At 56.8% G+C, this 17,833-nt stretch overlaps 1 protein-coding gene across 2 annotated transcripts in view; it reads left to right on the top strand.

Annotated features, from left to right (window-relative positions):
* The window catches only part of PTDSS2 (phosphatidylserine synthase 2), a 45,218-nt gene extending 28,864 nt beyond the window's left edge, over positions 1-16,354 (top strand). For both annotated transcript variants that reach the window (XM_063630921.1, XM_055260075.1), the window contains exons 4-12: positions 5,248-5,315; positions 10,823-10,957; positions 11,311-11,361; positions 12,569-12,682; positions 13,536-13,654; positions 14,412-14,526; positions 14,599-14,744; positions 14,865-15,050; positions 15,402-16,354. In XM_063630921.1, coding sequence (XP_063486991.1) covers positions 5,248-5,315; positions 10,823-10,957; positions 11,311-11,361; positions 12,569-12,682; positions 13,536-13,654; positions 14,412-14,526; positions 14,599-14,744; positions 14,865-15,050; positions 15,402-15,564 — 1,097 coding nt within the window. In that variant the 3' untranslated portion in view covers positions 15,565-16,354. The remainder of the gene's footprint in view (positions 1-5,247; positions 5,316-10,822; positions 10,958-11,310; positions 11,362-12,568; positions 12,683-13,535; positions 13,655-14,411; positions 14,527-14,598; positions 14,745-14,864; positions 15,051-15,401) is intronic.
* Positions 16,355-17,833: the final 1,479 nt, after the last annotated feature.

Below are 17,833 nucleotides of genomic sequence, written 5' to 3'. Positions count from 1 at the left end.
TGTGATACGGACATATTCACGCGTTTGTGTGTACGGACATTCACGCGTTTGTGTGTACGGACATATTCACATGTTTGTGAGATATGGACATATTCACGTGTTTGTGTGTACGGACATATTCACGCGTTTGTGAGATATGGACATATTCACGCGTTTGTGTGTATGGACATATTCACGCGTTTGTGTGTACGGACATGTTCACGCATTTGTACGGACATATTCATGCGTTTGTGTGTACAGACATATTCACGCGTTTGTACGGACATATTCATGCGTTTGTGTGATACGGACATATTCACGCGTTTGTGAGATATGGACATATTCACGCATTTGTGTGTACGGACATATTCACGCGTTTGTGTGTACGGACATATTCACGCGTTTGTGTGTACGGACATGTTCATGCGTTTGTACAGACATATTCACGCTTTTGTGTGTACGGACATATTCACGCGTTTGTGTGCACGGACATATTTCCATGTTTGTGATACGGACATATTCACGTGTTTGTGATACGGACATATTCACGCGTTTGTGTGATACGGACATGTTCACGTGTTTGTATGGACATATTCACGTGTTTGTACGGACATATTCACGTTTGTGTGATACGGACATATTCACGCGTTTGTGATACGGACATATTCACGCATTTGTGTGTATGGACATATTCACGCGTTTGTGATACGGACATATTCACGCGTTTGTGATACGGACATATTCACGCGTTTGTGTGTACAGACATATTCACACGTTTGTGTGTACGGACATATTCACGCGTTTGTGTGTACGGACATGTTCACGTGTTTGTGTGTACGGACATGTTCACGCGTTTGTGTGTACTGACATGTTCACGCGTTTGTGATACGGACATATTCACGTGTTTGTGTGTGTGGACATATTCACGCGTTTGTACGGACATGTTCACGCGTTTGTGTGTACGGACATGTTCACACGTTTGTGTGTACTGACATGTTCACGTGTTTGTGATACGGACATATTCACGTGTTTGTGTGATACGGACATATTCACGCGTTTGTACGGACATATTCACGTGTTTGTGTGTACGGACATGTTCACGCATTTGTGTGTACGGACATGTTCACGCGTTTGTGTGTACGGACATGTTCACGCGTTTATGTGATACGGACATGTTCACGTGTTTGTGATACGGACATGTTCACGCGTTTGTGTGTACGGACATGTTCACGCGTTTGTGTGTACAGACATGTTCACGCGTTTGTGATACGGACATGTTCACGCGTTTGTGATACGGACATATTCACGCGTTTGTGTGTACGGACATATTCACAGCCTCGAAAGAGTAGAATCCTGAACATGTGGCTTCGTGCATTCCCTGCTTCAGGTTCAACGACTTTAGTCATTTCCTTACTAGTTTTTTAACAGCTGAAATTTTAATGACCGCTTGTTTAGCTGTCATTAGAATGTACTACATTTAAGTAACTTATTTAAGCCATAATGTTGTATATTTAGGAAGTTTCCAGTTTTATTTTAATAAACTAGGCTGTGGTGAATTTTTTTACGTATGCTCTGTGTAAATATCTGATTATTCATTGAATAAAATGTCCCAGAAGTGAGTATTGAATGAAAGGGCATACACAGTTTAAGCCCGTGATATGTGTTATAAAATTGGCCTCCAGGAGAGCAGTGTCTGCCTCAGGGTCAGTGCCATGGTGGTGAGTGAAGCTCCCCCATCCACAGAAGCCCTGAGCAGGGAGCCGTCCGGTGACCCAAGCAGGCTGGTCTCGCTGGCCCCTTCCTTGCCCAGGGCCTTGAGACAGGGCTCCTTGAGTACCTGGCGGGCCGCTCTGCTGCCTGACAGCTATGTGGGAAGGGCCCAGGCCTCTGTCTGCCCAGTCGGCTGAGCACAGATGGTCTTGCCTCCAAGGGATTTGGATTCCTCAGCAGAGCAGTAGAAAGTGCAGTGATGGTGTGAAAACTGCCCGTCACACAGTGAAAAGCCTGGTGCAGTGATGGTCTGAAACTGCCCATCACACAGTGAAAAGCCTGGTGCAGTGATGGTCTGAAACTGCCCATCACACAGTGAAAAGCCTGGTGCAGTGATGGTCTGAAAACTGCCCGTCACACAGTGAAAAGCGTGGTGCAGTTACGTGCTTGTTGGGTGGATTTGGAAGGAAGAAGAGCTGCTAGAAGCTCAGCCCATGGCCGTCCTTGCTTGGAGATGCACCAAATCCCTCCTGGGTGGTGGCATCACCGCGGGCTAGGACACAGCCGTGAGTGGGACAGACTGGTCATCAGGCAGCAGCTTGTCCTGGCACGTGGCCCCTGGCACAGGGAGAGACTCCCAGGAGACCCTCAGCTCTGTGCAGTCTAGGAGCTCCGGCGGCAGGTCACCTGGCGGGATGTGGAACATGTGGGCCTGAAGGTCTTGACAACCTCCCAAAGCTCCGGCCGCGGCGTCTCTGAGCTGTGGCTCGTCCCCTCCCCCTGGGCAGGGCTGGGGGTTCCCGGGGTGTTCAGTTTTTAGTTTGAGCTCTGCTCTACCTTTCTTCTGTCCGTTTAGTTTGCTGGGCATACATTCCACATTACTTTGCCAATCTTCGATTTGTTGACGGGGAAGCCTGTTCTGGAGCCACCTTCTTCCACGTGTCTTGTCAACTTGGGGGCCATCAGGGAGCCCTCAACCCTCTGCAGTCACAACACATCGAAGTGGACAAGTGATGAGTCCTGTGCAGCGGAGGCTCTGGGAGGGGCAGGGAGAAGGGCTTTCTCCAGAAAGGTTGTCCCTGTGGGCTCTGCCCACCTTCTTCCCACTCCCCTGAGTCTGGCCCAGGATTGCCCAGGCCGGCAGCTGTAGCCATAGCCTTAGCAACTGGGCCTCATGAGGAGGAGTGGATATGGGCCCAGCCTGGCCATCGGTGGAGCTGCTTTCTTTGATAACTTGAGTTGGCTGCAGCTCTGAGGGAGGTGGAAGGTTCTGGGCCATTGAGGAGGGCATCCCTCCTGTGTAAACTGCATTTTCTTCCTGGCTCCCTCCAAAGGCTGTCAGCCACAGCATTTCCAGGGCTGCTGAGGCTGCCTGTCTGTCTTTCCCCTCTGGTGTGATGTTTAGAAAGACAAATGAGCGCTGGAGGCTGGGGGTGGCCCTGGGGTCAGGGAGGTGCTAGAGTTGCTCCGGGAAGCGACGCAGGAACGCAGACCAAGGGCCTGCTGGGTATTCAGGGGCAGCAGCCTGGTGCAGGTCGGGTGTGAAGCGTGAGTGAGGAGAGGAGTCCGAGATGCCACCTTTCTGATCTGGGGCCTTCCCCAACAGGAGAAACATGAGAAAGATTCGACTTGGCAGTGGGGGGAGGGAAGTTAGCACCGGACGTGGTGACCTGTGGCCCGCTCAGAACATTGTGGTTTCATGGGTGTAGCTGTCCCCTCAGAGAGCACCTGCAGGCTGAGCACCAGCTTTGAAGGCGTCCCCTTCAGTCAGCGTCGGAGAGCGCCTGCAGGCCGGGCACCACCTCCGAAGGCGTCACCTGCAGGCCGGGCACCACCTCCGAAGGCGTCACCTGCAGCCCGGGCACCGCCTCCGAAGGCGTCACCTGCAGCCCGGGCACCGCCTCCGAAGGCGTCACCTGCAGGCCGGGCACCTGCTCCGAAGGCGTCACCTGCAGGCCGGGCACCGCCTTCGAAGGCGTCACCTGCAGGCCGGGCACCTGCTCCGAAGGCGTCACCTGCAGCCCGGGCACCACCTCCGAAGGCGTCACCTGCAGGCCGGGCACCTGCTCCGAAGGCGTCACCTGCAGCCCGGGCACCACCTCCGAAGGCGTCACCTGCAGCCCGGGCACCACCTCCGAAGGCGTCACCTGCAGGCGGGCACCTGCTCCGACGGCGTCACCTGCAGGCCGGGCACCTGCTCCGAAGGCATGCCCTTCAGTCAGCGAGCCCTTGTGGGGCAAGGGCTGCCCTGAGTTAATTTCACCACGAGCCCCTTTAACTCTTGGGCCACTGGGAAGTTTCCAGGTTCTTCTTATCCCAAGGCGTGAGGAAGAAGTTTGTGATCTCAGTCGTCTGTCTTGGGTCCCAGACCTCCCTTTGCAGCTTTTCCTAAGAACGCCAGGGTATTTGTATTTCCTGCCAATGATGGCGGCTTTTCGTGAGCCACAGTGGCCATCTTCCCCCGAGTATGTCCGGGGCCTCCTGAGTTTGATCGTAAAACCTCACGTCTGCATGTCTTGCCTTGAGCTGCTCAGAGCCATGGGAAGTCAGGAATTGAGGGATGGTTTCACGTTAGAAGTCTGTTAATGTAACTCATCACGTCAACATGAAAAATTTGATCCCCTTAAATGCAGACAAACAATTCACATTCATCCATGACAAAAACTTAACATACTGGAATTGAAAGATTTTTTTAACATGATAAAAAGTATCCCAGCCTGGGCAACATGTCGAAACCTCATCTCTACAAAAAAAAAAAAAAAACAGAAAAATTAGCTGGATGTGGTGGCACACACCTGTGGTCCCAGCTACTCAGGAGGTTCAGGTAGGAGGACTGCTTGAGCCCAGGAGGCAGAGGTTGCAGTGCACCTAGATTGCACTCCAGCCTGGGCAACAGAGCCAGGACCCTGTCTCAAAAAAAAAAAAAGAGTGGCCAGCCACAGTAGCTCACACCTATAATCCCAGCACTTTGGGAGGCTGAGGCGGGTGGACCATCTGAGGTCAGGAGTTCGAGACCAGCCTGGCCAACATGGTGAAACCCTGTCCCGACTGAAAATACAAAAATTAGCCAGGTATGGTGGTGCACACCTGTGAGCCCAGCTACTCGGGAGGCTGAGGCAGGAGAACTGCTTGAACCTGGAAGGTGAAGGTTGCAGTGAGCTGAGATTGCACCACTGCACTCCAGCCTGGGTGACAGACTCCCATCTCAAAAAAAAAAAAAAAGTATCCACCAAAAACCTACTCCAAACTTAATGGCGCAAGTTTAGAAGCATCACTCGTAAACACAAGACGGATATTTGCTGACTGCTTCTGTGCAACAATTTATGGGCAAAAGATTTAAGGACTGGAATGGAAAAAATGAAGAAAAAAATTTCACTTTTCAGAGAGAAATTGTGCCTAATTCTGAGTTACAGCTTTCTTTATAAAGGCTCTCCCAGGGGCCTGTGAAGGGCCCAGAAGAGACACTGGATGTGAAGGAGGCAGGAGCCAGCCTGGGGCTGAGTGGAGCCGTGGGGGCCCGGGCCGGGCGCATTAACACTCTGTCGTCTGTCTTTGTAGCTTACTGGAGGTTTTGGCTCTGCGTGAGTGTGGTCTACGAGCTGTTCCTCATCTTTATACTCTTCCAGGTAAGCTGTTTTTCTGGGTTGGATACCTGGGAACTTAGGTGACAGTGTGGCCCCAGGCAGGGTGACAAAGGAGGCCCACACGCCTCGAGTGATGGGAGGAAGCAGGGCTAGACCCCCACAAAGTAGGCCGAGCCGCGGGGGGCCTCCAGGAGCATCTGTGCGGCCCTCGAGTGATGGGGGGCAGCAAAGCTAGACCCTCAAAACGTAGGCCGAGCTGCGGGGGGCTTCCAGGAGCATCTGCTGGTGGGGCACTGACTGTGGCCGTTTAGCAGGGCCACACCCAAGTGTGGGCACGGACGAGGGCAGGGCCAGTGGTGCAGCTGCCAGGGTGGCTTTGCCCACAGCTGTCGTATCCGAATGCAGGTGGGGACTGGGCATGAAGGGAGCAGCAAGTCAGGTCCTGTGATGCAGGCCAGCGTGTGCACGGCCAGGGCACATCTGGGCTTCAGACGGGACCCCAGCGCCAAGAGGGATGGGGTCTTTGTTTTTATGTTTTGTGGTTGCCCAGTGTGACTGTGTGTGCTTCTTCCCCATCCTGACCACATTCCACAAGACGAGCAGGGTGCAGGTGGGAGATGCAGCTTCTTTGTAAATCCTGGGTCAGGCTGTGTTGCTGCCGCAAATGCCTACTTTATTAATACTCTTTGTTCCGTTTAACTCAGTGTAAACACACGTTTTTGGGGCTGTCTTCAGCTTACAAAGGACTTTGCTATTCCCAATCTTAAAACTCCATCAGTGCATGACGAGATTTTTTATCATCGTGGCAGAATTGACTTTTCTGGAGTAGTGTACATTCTGTGAATTTTAGCATTTGTGTAGACTTCTAGAAACACAATTAGGACACACAAGAATTCCACTGGCCCTAAAACTCCTTTGTGTTACCCTTGGTAGTTGTACCTGCCCCTGACCCCTGACAACTGGTGAGGGTTCACTTCTGTCTCTTCGAGAATATCCTGTCTCTTCGAGAATGGAATCATGGGGTGGGCAGCCTCTTCCCGCCCTGCACAGTGATTCTGAGGTTCACCCAGGTTGCATGTGTCTTCCCCGTGCTCCTCTTTTTTTACTATTTATTTTTTGAGACGGAGTCTCACTCTCTCACCCAGGCTGGAGTGCAGTGGTGTGATCTCGGCTCACTGTAGCCTCCATCTCCCGGGTTCAAGTGATTCTCCTGCCTCAGCCTCCCAAGTAGCTGAGATTACAGGCACCTGACACCACCCCCCACTAATTTATTGTATTTTTAGTTTCATCTTGTTGGCCAGGCTGGTCTTGAACTCCTGACCTCGAATGATCCACCCGCCTTGGCTGGGCACGGTGGCTCACGCCTGTAATCCCAGCACTTTGGGAGGCCAAGGTGGGCAGGAGATCGAGACCATCTTGGCTAACACGGTGAAACCCCGTCTCTACTGAAAAATACAAAAATTAGCCGGGCATGGTGGCGGGTGCCCGTAGTCCCAGCTACTCGGAGAGGCTGAGGCAGGAGAATGGCGTGAACCCGGGAGGCGGAGCTTGCAGTGAGGCGAGATTGAGCCACTGCACTCCAGCCTGGGCGACAGAGCGAGACTCCATCTCAAAAAAAAATAAAATAAAATAAAATAAAAATGATCCGCCCGACTTGGCCTCCCAAAGTGCAGGGATTTCAGGTCTGAGCCACCGCGCCCGGCCTGGGCTCCTCTTTCTTGGCAGTGACAGTTTCTCAGGCTCCTTGTTTATGGTGACCTGGACCGTTTTAAGGATTGGTCAGGAATTTAGTAGAATATCCCTCAAGTGACATTTGAAATTGGGAACTGTGAGTTCACCCAGTTTGTTCTTTTTCAAGATGGTTTTAAATCATCTGGGTCTCTTGCATTTCCAAATGAATGTGAGGGTCACCCCTTCCATTTCTGTGAAAAGAACAGGTGGAATTTTTTATAGGGATTGCATCGAATCTGCAGGTCTGTTTTGGGAGTAGTGTCATCCTGACAATATTAACTCTGTCAGTCCTTGAAGATGGGATGGCTTTCATTTATTTACGTCTTTAATTTCTTCCAACAGTGTGTTACAGTTTTCAGAGTTTAGGTTTTGCACTTCCTTTATTACATTTACTGCCAATTATTTTATCCATTTTATGCTCTTGTAAGTGGAACTGTTTTAATTTTACCTTTGCATTGCTCATTACTCGTGTATGGAAATGTAGCTTATTTTTGTTGCATCCTGCAACCGTGCTGAACTTATTAGCTCTAATAGTTGTGGGGTTTTGGGGTAGATTCTTAAGAATATTCTATATTCAAGATTATGTTATCTACAAATAGAGATATTTTTACTTGTTTACTTGTTCCTTTCCAATCTAGATGTCTTTTATTTCTTTTTTTTTTTTTTTTTTTTTTTTGTGAGACCAAGTTTCACTCTTGTTGCCCAGGCTGGAGTGCAGTGGTGCAATCTCAGCTCACTGCAACCTTCACCTCCCAGGTTCAAGCGGTTCTCCTGCCTCAGCCTCCCGAGTAGCTGGGCTCACAGGTGTGCACCACCATGCCCAGCTAATTTTTTTTTGTATTTTTAGTAGAGACGAGGTTTCTCCGTGTTGAGGCTGGTCTCGAACTCCTGACATCAGGTGATCCGCCCACCTTGGCCTCCCAAAGTGCTGGGATTACAGGCGTGAGCCACCGCGCCTGGCCTATGTCTTTTATTTCTTTGCGTAGCTGCCCTGGCCAGAACCTCCAGCTCAATGTTTCCTAGAATAGGCAAGGATGGGCTTTTTTTTTTTTTTTTTTTTTTTGAGATGGAGTCTTGCTCTGTCACCCAGGCTGGAGTGCGGTGGCACGATCTTGGCTTACTGCAAGCTCCGCCTCCCAGGTTCTAGCGATTCTCGTGCCTCAGCCTCCGTAGTAGCTGGGATTACAGGAACATGCTACCACACCCGACTAATTTTGTATTTTTAGTAGAGTCGGGGTTTCACCATGTTGGCCAGGCTGGTCTCAGAACTCCTGGCCTCAAGTGAGCCACCGCACCTGACTAATTTTTTAACTTTCTGTGGAGATGAGGTTTCGCCATGTTGGCCAGGCTGATCTCAAACTCCCGAGCTCAAGCAGTCTGACCCCCTTGGCCTCCCAAAGTGCTGGGAATATAAGCATGAGCCACTGTGCCTAGCCAGATGGACATTCTTATCTGATTCCTGATCTTAGGGGAAAAGCATCCAGTCTTTCCCCACTGAGTGTGTTAGCTGTGAGTTTTTCATAGATCTCCCCTACCGCGTGGAGAAAGTTCTGTGAGTTTTTCATAGATCTCCCTACCGAGTGGAGAAAGTTCTGTGAATTTTTCATAGATCTCCCTAGCGAGTGGAGAAAATTCTGTGAGTTTTTCATAGATCTCCTTACCGAGTGCAGAAAGTCCTGTGAGTTTTTCATAGATCTCCTTACTGAGTGGAGAAAGTTCTGTGAGATTTTCATAGATTTCCCTACCAAGTGGAGAAAGTTCTGTGAGTTTTTCATAGATCTCCCTTACCGAGTGGAGAAAGTTCTGCGAGTTTTTCATAGATCTCCTTACCGAGTGGAGAAAGTTCTGTGAGTTTTTCATAGATCTCCCTTACCGAGTGGAGAAAGTTCTAGTATATTCCTAGTTGGTTGTTTTTATCATGAAAGCTTGTTAGATTTTTGTTAAATGATTTTTCGCATCAAGTGAGATTATCATATGGATGGTTTTCCCCCTTTGTTAATATGATGAATTACATTGATTGATTTTCTTATCCTGAACCAACCTTGCATTCCTGGGATAAATCCTGCTTGGTCCCAGGGTGTGCCTTTTTACATACTGCCAGACTTTCTTTCCTAGCATTTTATCTAAAATTTTTGCATCCATATTTGTAAGAGATACTGTCCTTTAATTTTCCTGGAATGTCTTGTTCTGGCTTTGGCACCAGGGTTTGTGAGGATGTGTCTGACATCTTCTCATGATTTGTCTGGGGTGAAGGCATGCACTGGCACCATCACCATGACGCATCCCTGGTGCTGTGGACCTTGACCACCTGGTCAGATGTGTCTGTCAGGCTTTCCACTGTCAATCCATAGTGCATTCTCCACAAGGAGGTCACTGGTGCAGCCTGCATGAAGGGAGGGGAGTTTTGTTGCCCTCCTTGGTGTGTGGCGTCTGCATGTTACCTGGAATTCTTGTGCATGGGAGAGATCCTGCTTCTGTACTGTTAGTTATTCTATCATGTATTTACTTATATCAGTGTGGACTTACAGATACTTGTCTTACACTTGGATATTTATTTCAGCGCTGCTCTATTTATCGTGGTGCCCAAATTATTTTGCCAAAGGGAGTTTCCACTTGGTTCCTGTATTGCTTTCACACACCATCACTGAGTTCCTGGCTTTTTGTTTTGTTTCTCTGAGCACATCCTGACTTCCTAGCACTGCGGGATGCTCCAGGCTCCTCCTGGCCACTCCCTACCCCAGTCCTGGAATCAGCCCCTTCTCCAAGAGCCCTGGGTCCTTACTGAATATTAGGGAGTGAGGCCTGGGTGCTGGGTGGGCTGCATGGTCCTGGGTGCCATAGCTCACAGAGGACGGGCATGTGTGTGCTCACTGGGTGTGTAGGCGTCTATAAACACAGCCAGTGCACAGGCACATGTGTGCTGTGTGCACAGGTGAGTGTAAACAGTGCACGGGCGCGTGTGCGCTCACTGTGTGCGCAGGCGAGTGTAAACAGTGCACGGGCGCGTGTGTGCTCCCTGTGTGTGCAGGCGTCTGTAAACACAACCAGTGCACCGGTGCTGTGTGCACAGGCATCTGTAAATGATGTAAACCTCCCTTGAGGTCAGGCCCAAAAGCCTGCCTTGCCCTAAGGTCAAGAGGTGCATCTGGCTGATGCCAGCGTCTGGGTGAGAAAGAGCAAGTCCCGCAAGGGTGATTTCTGTGAGGGTGTTGGCCTGAGCGCACGTGTGGGGAGGGGGAGGGGTGGGGGGCGCGCTGCAGTAACTCGGGGCCCTGTCCCGCTCCCGTCTGTCCGGAGGTCCTAGACCCCCATGTCCTGAAGTGCACCTGTGCCCACCTGGCCCCGGGGAGCGCAGGGGTGGAGACGGGGTGTCGTGCCTGGGGATTCCTTCCCCACGCGCTGCCTCACCAGGATTTCCCCGGGGTGGGAGGGCTGCAGAGACAGGGCGCTGCCCTCCTCCAGGGTGACAGATGCAGTTTACAACCATGATCTCCCAGCCGGGCGTGGCGGATCATGAGGTCAGGAGATCCAGGCCATCCTGGCTAACACGGTGAAACCCCGTCTCTACTAAAAATACAAAAAATTAGCCGGGCGTGGTGGTGGGCACCTGTAGTCCCAGCTACTCCGGAGGCTGAGGCAGGAGAATGGCGTGAACCCGGGAGGCGGAGCTTGCAGTGAGCCAAGATCACGCCACTGCACTCCAGCCTGGGCGACAGAGCAAGACTCCGTCTCAAAATAAATAAAATAAACAAGCATGATCTCCCGTCTCAAGTCGCCACCACTGACTCTAGCCCCGCTGACGGGCACTGGCCTTGCAGACTGTCCAAGATGGCCGGCAGTTTCTCAAGTATGTTGACCCCAAGCTGGGAGTCCCACTGCCAGAGAGAGACTACGGGGGAAACTGCCTCATCTACGACCCGGACAATGAGACTGACCCCTTTCACAACATCTGGGTAAGACGCCGGGAGCCCTGAGGCGAGTCCCTCCCCAGGTGTGGCCCCGTGCCGGACCAGGCACCATCCATGCCCCTGCCTCGCCCTCCACACCCCTTGGCCCACACGCGGGGTCTCCTGGTGCAGAGATGTGCTGAGGCCCTGTCCGTCTGGGTGGTGCTCACGGTGGGCGGGGGGCCCCTGCTCTCTAGGCTGTCGGGGACGTGGTCTCCACAGGCCATGGCAGCACCTGTGAGTCCCTGGCCTTCTTCCCGGGGTCTGGCAGGTGCTGCTCAGGTGTGGGCTGATCTGCCAGTGTGGGGAGTGGGGGTGGCTGTGCCCCAGGGTCAAGGGTCACACCCTGTCACCCACAGGACAAGCTGGATGGCTTTGTTCCCGCGCACTTTCTTGGCTGGTACCTGAAGGTATGGCACCTCCTCTTCCCGGCCACCCCGCCCCGGTTCTCAGGCCTGCCCTGGGCTCTGGACGGTTTCTGTCCATGGGGTTGAGCTCAGGGTGCTCTGAGTGTGGTGGGAGGGTATCGCACTGCAGCCTCCCAGAGGTTCAAGAAGCCGTGGAGCTGCCGGGCCTCCCAGAAGTGCTGATCCTGGCCAGGTCCTCGCTCTGTCCTCAGGGTCGGGGCGGTGGAGAGAGGCAGCAGGGCAGGAAGTCCCGCCCCCACCTGGGCTTGGGCACTGCCCTGTCCCACTTCTGAGGGACCCTCTGCTACCTGCGGGGCTAAGAGCAGTGCCCGCTTGACCCTGCAGCCCACCCCTGCAGTTTGGTGTCAGGCCCCGGGCACGGGGATGCTGCCTTGTTTGCTGACAGTCGTACATCGAGGCTGCTGGAGGGGCAGCCGCCCACCCCACGCTCACCCAGAGGCCTCACTGGGGGGCCGCCCACCCCACGCTCACCCTGATGCCTCACTGGGGGGCCGCCCACCCCACGCTCACCCTGATGCCTCACTGCGGGGCCGCCCACCCCACGCTCACCCTGATGCCTCACTGGGGGGCCGCCCACCCCACGCTCACCCTGATGCCTCACTGGGGGGCCGCCCACCCCACGCTCACCCTGAGACCTCACTGGGGGGCCGCCCACCTACGCTCACCCTGATGCCTCACTGGGGGGCCGCCCACCCCACGCTCACCCTGATGCCTCACTGCGGGGCCGCCCACCCCACGCTCACCCTGAGACCTCACTGGGGGGCCGCCCACCTACGCTCACCCTGATGCCTCACTGGGGGGCCGCCCACCCCACGCTCACCCTGATGCCTCACTGGGGGGCCGCCCACCCCACGCTCACCCTGATGCCTCACTGGGGGGCCGCCCACCCCACGCTCACCCTGATGCCTCACTGGGGGGCCGCCCACCCCACGCTCACCCTGAGACCTCACTGGGGGGCCGCCCACCTATGCTCACCCTGATGCCTCACTGGGGGGCCGCCCACCTACGCTCACCCTGATGCCTCACTGGGGGGCCGCCCACCCCGCGCTCACCCAGAGGCCTCACTGGGGGCCCTGCCAGTGCTGTCGACTCCAAGAATCTGCCAGCCGGGGTGGGGGCCGCATGCACCCATGGGCAGGGCCGGGTGTGGCGGCGTGTCCCGCACTCTGGCTGACCTTGGCGCCCACAGACCCTGATGATCCGTGATTGGTGGATGTGCATGATCATCAGCGTGATGTTCGAGTTCCTGGAATACAGCCTGGAGCACCAGCTGCCCAACTTCAGCGAGTGCTGGTGGGATCACGTAGGTGCCTGCGCGGCCCCCGGAGCAGTGGGTGCGGGCTGAGGGGCATTCTCGGAACCCCTGTGCCCAGCGCAGCCCCTGGACCCCCTCATCCTCCCCGGGGGGCAGTGGGTGCGGGCTGAGGGTCATTCTCGGAACCCCTGTGCCCAGCGCAGCCCCTGGACCCCCTCATCCTCCCCGGGGGGCAGTGGGTGCAGGCTGAGGGGCATTCTCGGAACCCCTGTGCCCAGCGCAGCCCCTGGACCCCCTCATCCTCCCCTGGGGGCAGTGGGTGCGGGCTGAGGGGCATTCTCGGAACCCCTGTGCCCAGCGCAGCCCCTGGACCCCCTCATCCTCCCCGGGGGGCAGTGGGTGCGGGCTGAGGGGCATTCTCGGAACCCCTGTGCCCAGCGCAGCCCCTGGACCCCCTCATCCTCCCCGGGGGACAGTGGGTGCGGGCTGAGGGTCATTCTCGGAACCCCTGTGCCCAGCGCAGCCCCTGGACCCCCTCATCCTCCCCGGGGGGCAGTGGGTGCAGGCTGAGGGGCATTCTCGGAACCCCTGTGCCCAGCGCAGCCCCTGGACCCCCTCATCCTCCCCTGGGGGCAGTGGGTGCGGGCTGAGGGGCATTCTCGGAACCCCTGTGCCCAGCGCAGCCCCTGGACCCCCTCATCCTCCCCGGGGGGCAGTGGGTGCAGGCTGAGGGGCATTCTCGGTTCCCCTGTGCCCAGCGCAGCCCCTGGACCCCCTCATCCTCCCCGGGGGGCAGTGGGTGCGGGCTGAGGGGCATTCTCGGTTCCCCTGTGCTCTGCCGGGGTCCTCCTCGGGGGGCTCGTTACCCCCGACTGCAACAAGTGCTGGCCCCTCCCCACAGTGGATCATGGACGTGCTCGTCTGCAACGGGCTGGGCATCTACTGCGGCATGAAGACCCTCGAGTGGCTGTCCCTGAAGACGTACAAGTGGCAGGGCCTCTGGAACATTCCAACCTACAAGTATGTTGTGGGGGCTTCGAGGGCAGGGCCGGGTGGGGGTTACCTGGAGGCAGCCTCAGCGTCCGTGCCCCAGCAGACCTCGAGCACCAGGCCCGTCCAGTGTGCGGCTCAGGAGGGGTGACCGTGGGGCTTTGCCTCCTGGAACCTCCCCTCTGACCTGCTGTCACTCGAGCCCAGCCGCCTCTCACAGTGGCCATGGCGTCTGACCCACTCACTTCCCTCCTCAGTCCCCGGCAGGCCTGGCGCAGGGGCTCTGGGATCATTCCGTGCTTCTCCCTCCCCTGGTTGCTTTGGTTATGAAATAGTTGCAGGTACTTTGTCATTATGACTTTGGAATTTTAAAAAGAAACAAAAGTCTAAGGAAAGGCCTGGGGGACGGGGGTGTCTCCTCCTGCCTGTGGGTGCCCCGGCTCTGCCTGGACACCTCTGTGGATGTGGCCAGCTCACGGCACCGTGGAGCGTCCTCTGAGGCGCTGCAGCCGCTGCTCAAGCTGGAAAAGACTGAACAGCAGAGGGCCTTGGGGAAGCAGGGCTTGTAGCTGGGTGGGCAGACCTCGGAGAGCGGCCAGGCAGCAGCCGGGTAACCAGGAACAGAGTCTGTGGCCCAGTGGCTCGGGGTGGGGCCGGGTGACCAAGAGCAGAGCTGGCCCAGTGGCGTGGGGCGGGGCCGGATGACCAGGAACAGTCTGTGGCCCAGTGGCGCAGGGCAGGGTTCGGTGGGCTGCCGTCCTCAGGCTGCTGGCTCTGTGGTTCCCAGGGGCAAGATGAAGAGGATCGCCTTCCAGTTCACGCCCTACAGCTGGGTTCGCTTCGAGTGGAAGCCGGCCTCCAGCCTGCGTCGCTGGCTAGCCGTGTGCGGCATCATCCTGGTGGTAAGACCGGGCTGCCTCGCGATGGCGCGGCGGGCTGGGGCCAGAGCTGGTGCTCACCCTCTCCTCCCCTAGTTCCTGTTGGCAGAACTGAACACGTTCTACCTGAAGTTTGTGCTGTGGATGCCCCCAGAGCACTACCTGGTCCTCCTGCGGCTCGTCTTCTTCGTGAACGTGGGTGGCGTGGCCATGCGCGAGATCTACGACTTCATGGATGACCCGTGAGGGCTGCGGCAGGCCGGGTGGAAACACCCCCGGGGCGCAGGGGCCGGGGGGCCGGGGAGCAGAGCCTGGGAGGACCCTGGGGGGCCCGGGACGCTGAGCCCCCTGCTGCCCCGCAGGAAGCCCCACAAGAAGCTGGGCCCACAGGCCTGGCTGGTGGCGGCCATCACGGCCACGGAGCTGCTCATCGTGGTGAAGTACGACCCCCACACGCTCACCCTGTCCCTGCCCTTCTACATCTCCCAGTGCTGGACCCTCGGCTCCGTCCTGGTGCTCACCTGGACCGTCTGGCGCTTCTTCCTGCGGTGAGTCGGGGCAGGGCAGGGATGTTCCGAAGGGGGGCCGCTGTCCGGGTCTCTTGGCGCAGGCGCTGTGGGAGTTTGGTGTTGTTGGTGCCTCGCTGTCCCTGCTCCAGCCCTCTGGCCGCCTCTGTGGGAGGCGCCTTTCCTGACCCAGCGCTCGGGGCCTTCGCTCTGCACTGACAGATCCAGGCTCCTCAGGGCTCCAGTCTGCCACGGTTGCTGTCCCAGGGCCAGGGTACCCGGCCCCCACCCAGCCCATCCCAGACCTCCACAGGCACTAGGTGCCAGCTGTCCGTGGGGCCTGCAGTGGGGCTGGTGTGGGGGCAGGTGGTGACGCTGCATCCCGCCCCCCAGGGACATCACCTTGAGGTACAAGGAGACCCGGCGGCAGAAGCGGCAGAACAAGGATGACCAGGGCAGCGCCGTCGGCAACGGGGACCAGCACCCGCCGGGGCTGGACGAAGACCTGCTGGGGCCTGGGATGGCCGAGGACGAGGGGTCACCAACTCCAAACTGACCTGGGCCGTGGCTGCCTCGTGAGCCTCCCAGAGCCCAGGCCTCCGTGGCCTCCTCCCGTGTGAGTCCCACCAGGAGCCATGTGCCCGGCCTTGCCTTCAAGGTTTTTTCCTTTTCTCCCGTGCACCTGACAAGGCTGAAGGCGAGGGTGGAGGAGGCCCCAGCACAGCCTCATCTCCATGTGTACGCGTGTGTACGTGCGTGTGTACGAGTGTGTGTACACATGCGTGGCTGCCTGTGGTGTGCACGTGTGCTCTGGGCTCTGAGGCTTCTCCAGAGGCGGGAGCTGGCTGGCGTGGCAAGGGCGTGCTCTGGGGCAGCGTGTCCCTCAGGAACCAGGGTCTTCCCTCCCCTTTCTGCCTGGTCAGCCCCGTGGCCTCTGGCCCACCAAGCGCCCTGTCACCCGGCCATGGTGTGGCCCAGGCAGGGACATCTCGGTACCCTTTCTGCACTCCGTGGGCCCTGGGTGCGCTGAGGCCTGGAGGCGTCTACACTGGCTCCGCATCCACCTCCCCGCAGCTCGTGGGGGCGTTCATCCACAAACACTCCATGGCTGGGAAGCCGCGAGGCCAGGCGGCGACACTGAGCCACCTTCTCCGAGCCTTCCTTTCACACAGACCACCTGGAGGACACGTGGGTGATGGGGTCAGAGATCACTGAGCTGCCCCTCAAGGGGGCCTGGAACCCAGGTGCTGGGGTCATGCTGCCTCTGTGGCTCCGAGTTGAGGGTCACCTTCACGAGCAAAGAGAACCAATAAAGTGACAACGAACGTCTGAGGCTTCCAGCCCTCCCCCCGGCTCCCCGTGTCCTGCTTTGGGGTCCAGTGCAGCCCCCCAGCCTGCCCTCACGCCCAGTGCCCACTTGGGGAAAACCACAGAGAGGACAGGAGGCACCAGGGTCAGCCTCAGCCTCTGCACCTGAGCAAAGACTTGGTGCCGGCCCCGCCCCACCCCCCAGAGAGAGCAGGTGCCAGACGCAGCCCCTCTCCCAGGCTCCAGGAGGGTCCAGGTGGCACCCACCCTCTGCTGTGCTTGTCCCAGGCTGGCGGCCACTGGGCAGTGGACACAGGATTCCTGGGGAGGGGCAGCCGCCTTCTCGGGCCACTATTTTTACGCTTATTTTTTTTTTTTTTTGTCTTTTTTTTCTTCCTTTTTGTGGAGAACAGGGTCTCACTATATTGCCCAGGCAGGTCTTGAACTCCTGGGTTCAAGCGATCCTTCCGCCTCTGCCTCCCTGAGAGCTGGGATTACAGGCGTGAGCCACCGTGCCCGGCTCGGGCCACTGTTTTTTTTGAGATGGAGTCTCACTCTGTCGCCAGGCTGGAGTGCAGTGGCGCGATCTTGGCTCACTGCAACCTCTGCCTCCCAGATTCAAGTAATTCTGCCTCAGCCTCCCGAGGAGCTGGGATGACAGGCGCCCGCCACCAAGCCCGGCTAATTTTAGTATTTTTAGTAGAGATGGAGTTTCACCATGTTGGCCAGGCTGGTCTTGAACTCCCAACCTCAGGTGATCCACCTGCCTCGGCCTCTCAAAAGTGCTGGGATTACAGGCGTGAGCCACCGCGCCCAGCCAGGCCACTATTTCTAAAACTTTACCATGAAAATTTTCAAACACAAATGGAGAGAAAAGGGGTCCCTGAGCCCTGTTCCTAGCTTGGGGGGGCAGTAAGGGGTGTTGATGGCTGGTTGGACAGAGCCTGGGGGGACTCCGGGAGCCGGATGCAGCCACACCCCCTGGGCTGCCTCGGGGCTCTAGGCTTCAGAGAGCTTTACTTTCAGTATTTTTCTTTGACTACTTTTGGGGAAAATTTCAACCCCTGTAAGTCAAGGGCTGTAACGTGGAGTACACACAAGAGCAGCCTCCGGGGCTCAGCAGGGAGACTCCTGTGTGGCCACCGTGCCCAGCAGTCCTTTTTCCGGTCACGGCCACTCACAGCTTTGGCCTCCGTGGCCCTGCACGGATGGGGTTCTGCCAGCTGCCCTGCCCTGCGTGCTGCAGGACACATGGGGCCTTAGCATTCTGCTCTTTGCAGGTGGCAGCTTCGATCCCTCAGGAGGAACTGCCACCTGATCTCCCCACTGTGGGGGCCCCCACTCCCCCCCTCACACCCTGCGGGTCCTATCACTCCACCTGCGCTGTCCGTCCCCGCTGATGCTCTGAGCCAGGTGGTGGCAGGTGGGGGTGGCGCTCTGCTGGTGGTCACCGTCTGCTCTTCCCAAGGAGCGGGCCGAGGCGGGGCTTGTGATGGAAGTCCTGTGTTCCGGCGCCC

Source organism: Symphalangus syndactylus, chromosome 21 (genome assembly GCF_028878055.3).
Source record: "Symphalangus syndactylus isolate Jambi chromosome 21, NHGRI_mSymSyn1-v2.1_pri, whole genome shotgun sequence".
Taxonomy (NCBI): domain Eukaryota; kingdom Metazoa; phylum Chordata; class Mammalia; order Primates; family Hylobatidae; genus Symphalangus; species Symphalangus syndactylus.
This window is presented reverse-complemented; position numbering and strand designations above follow the sequence as displayed.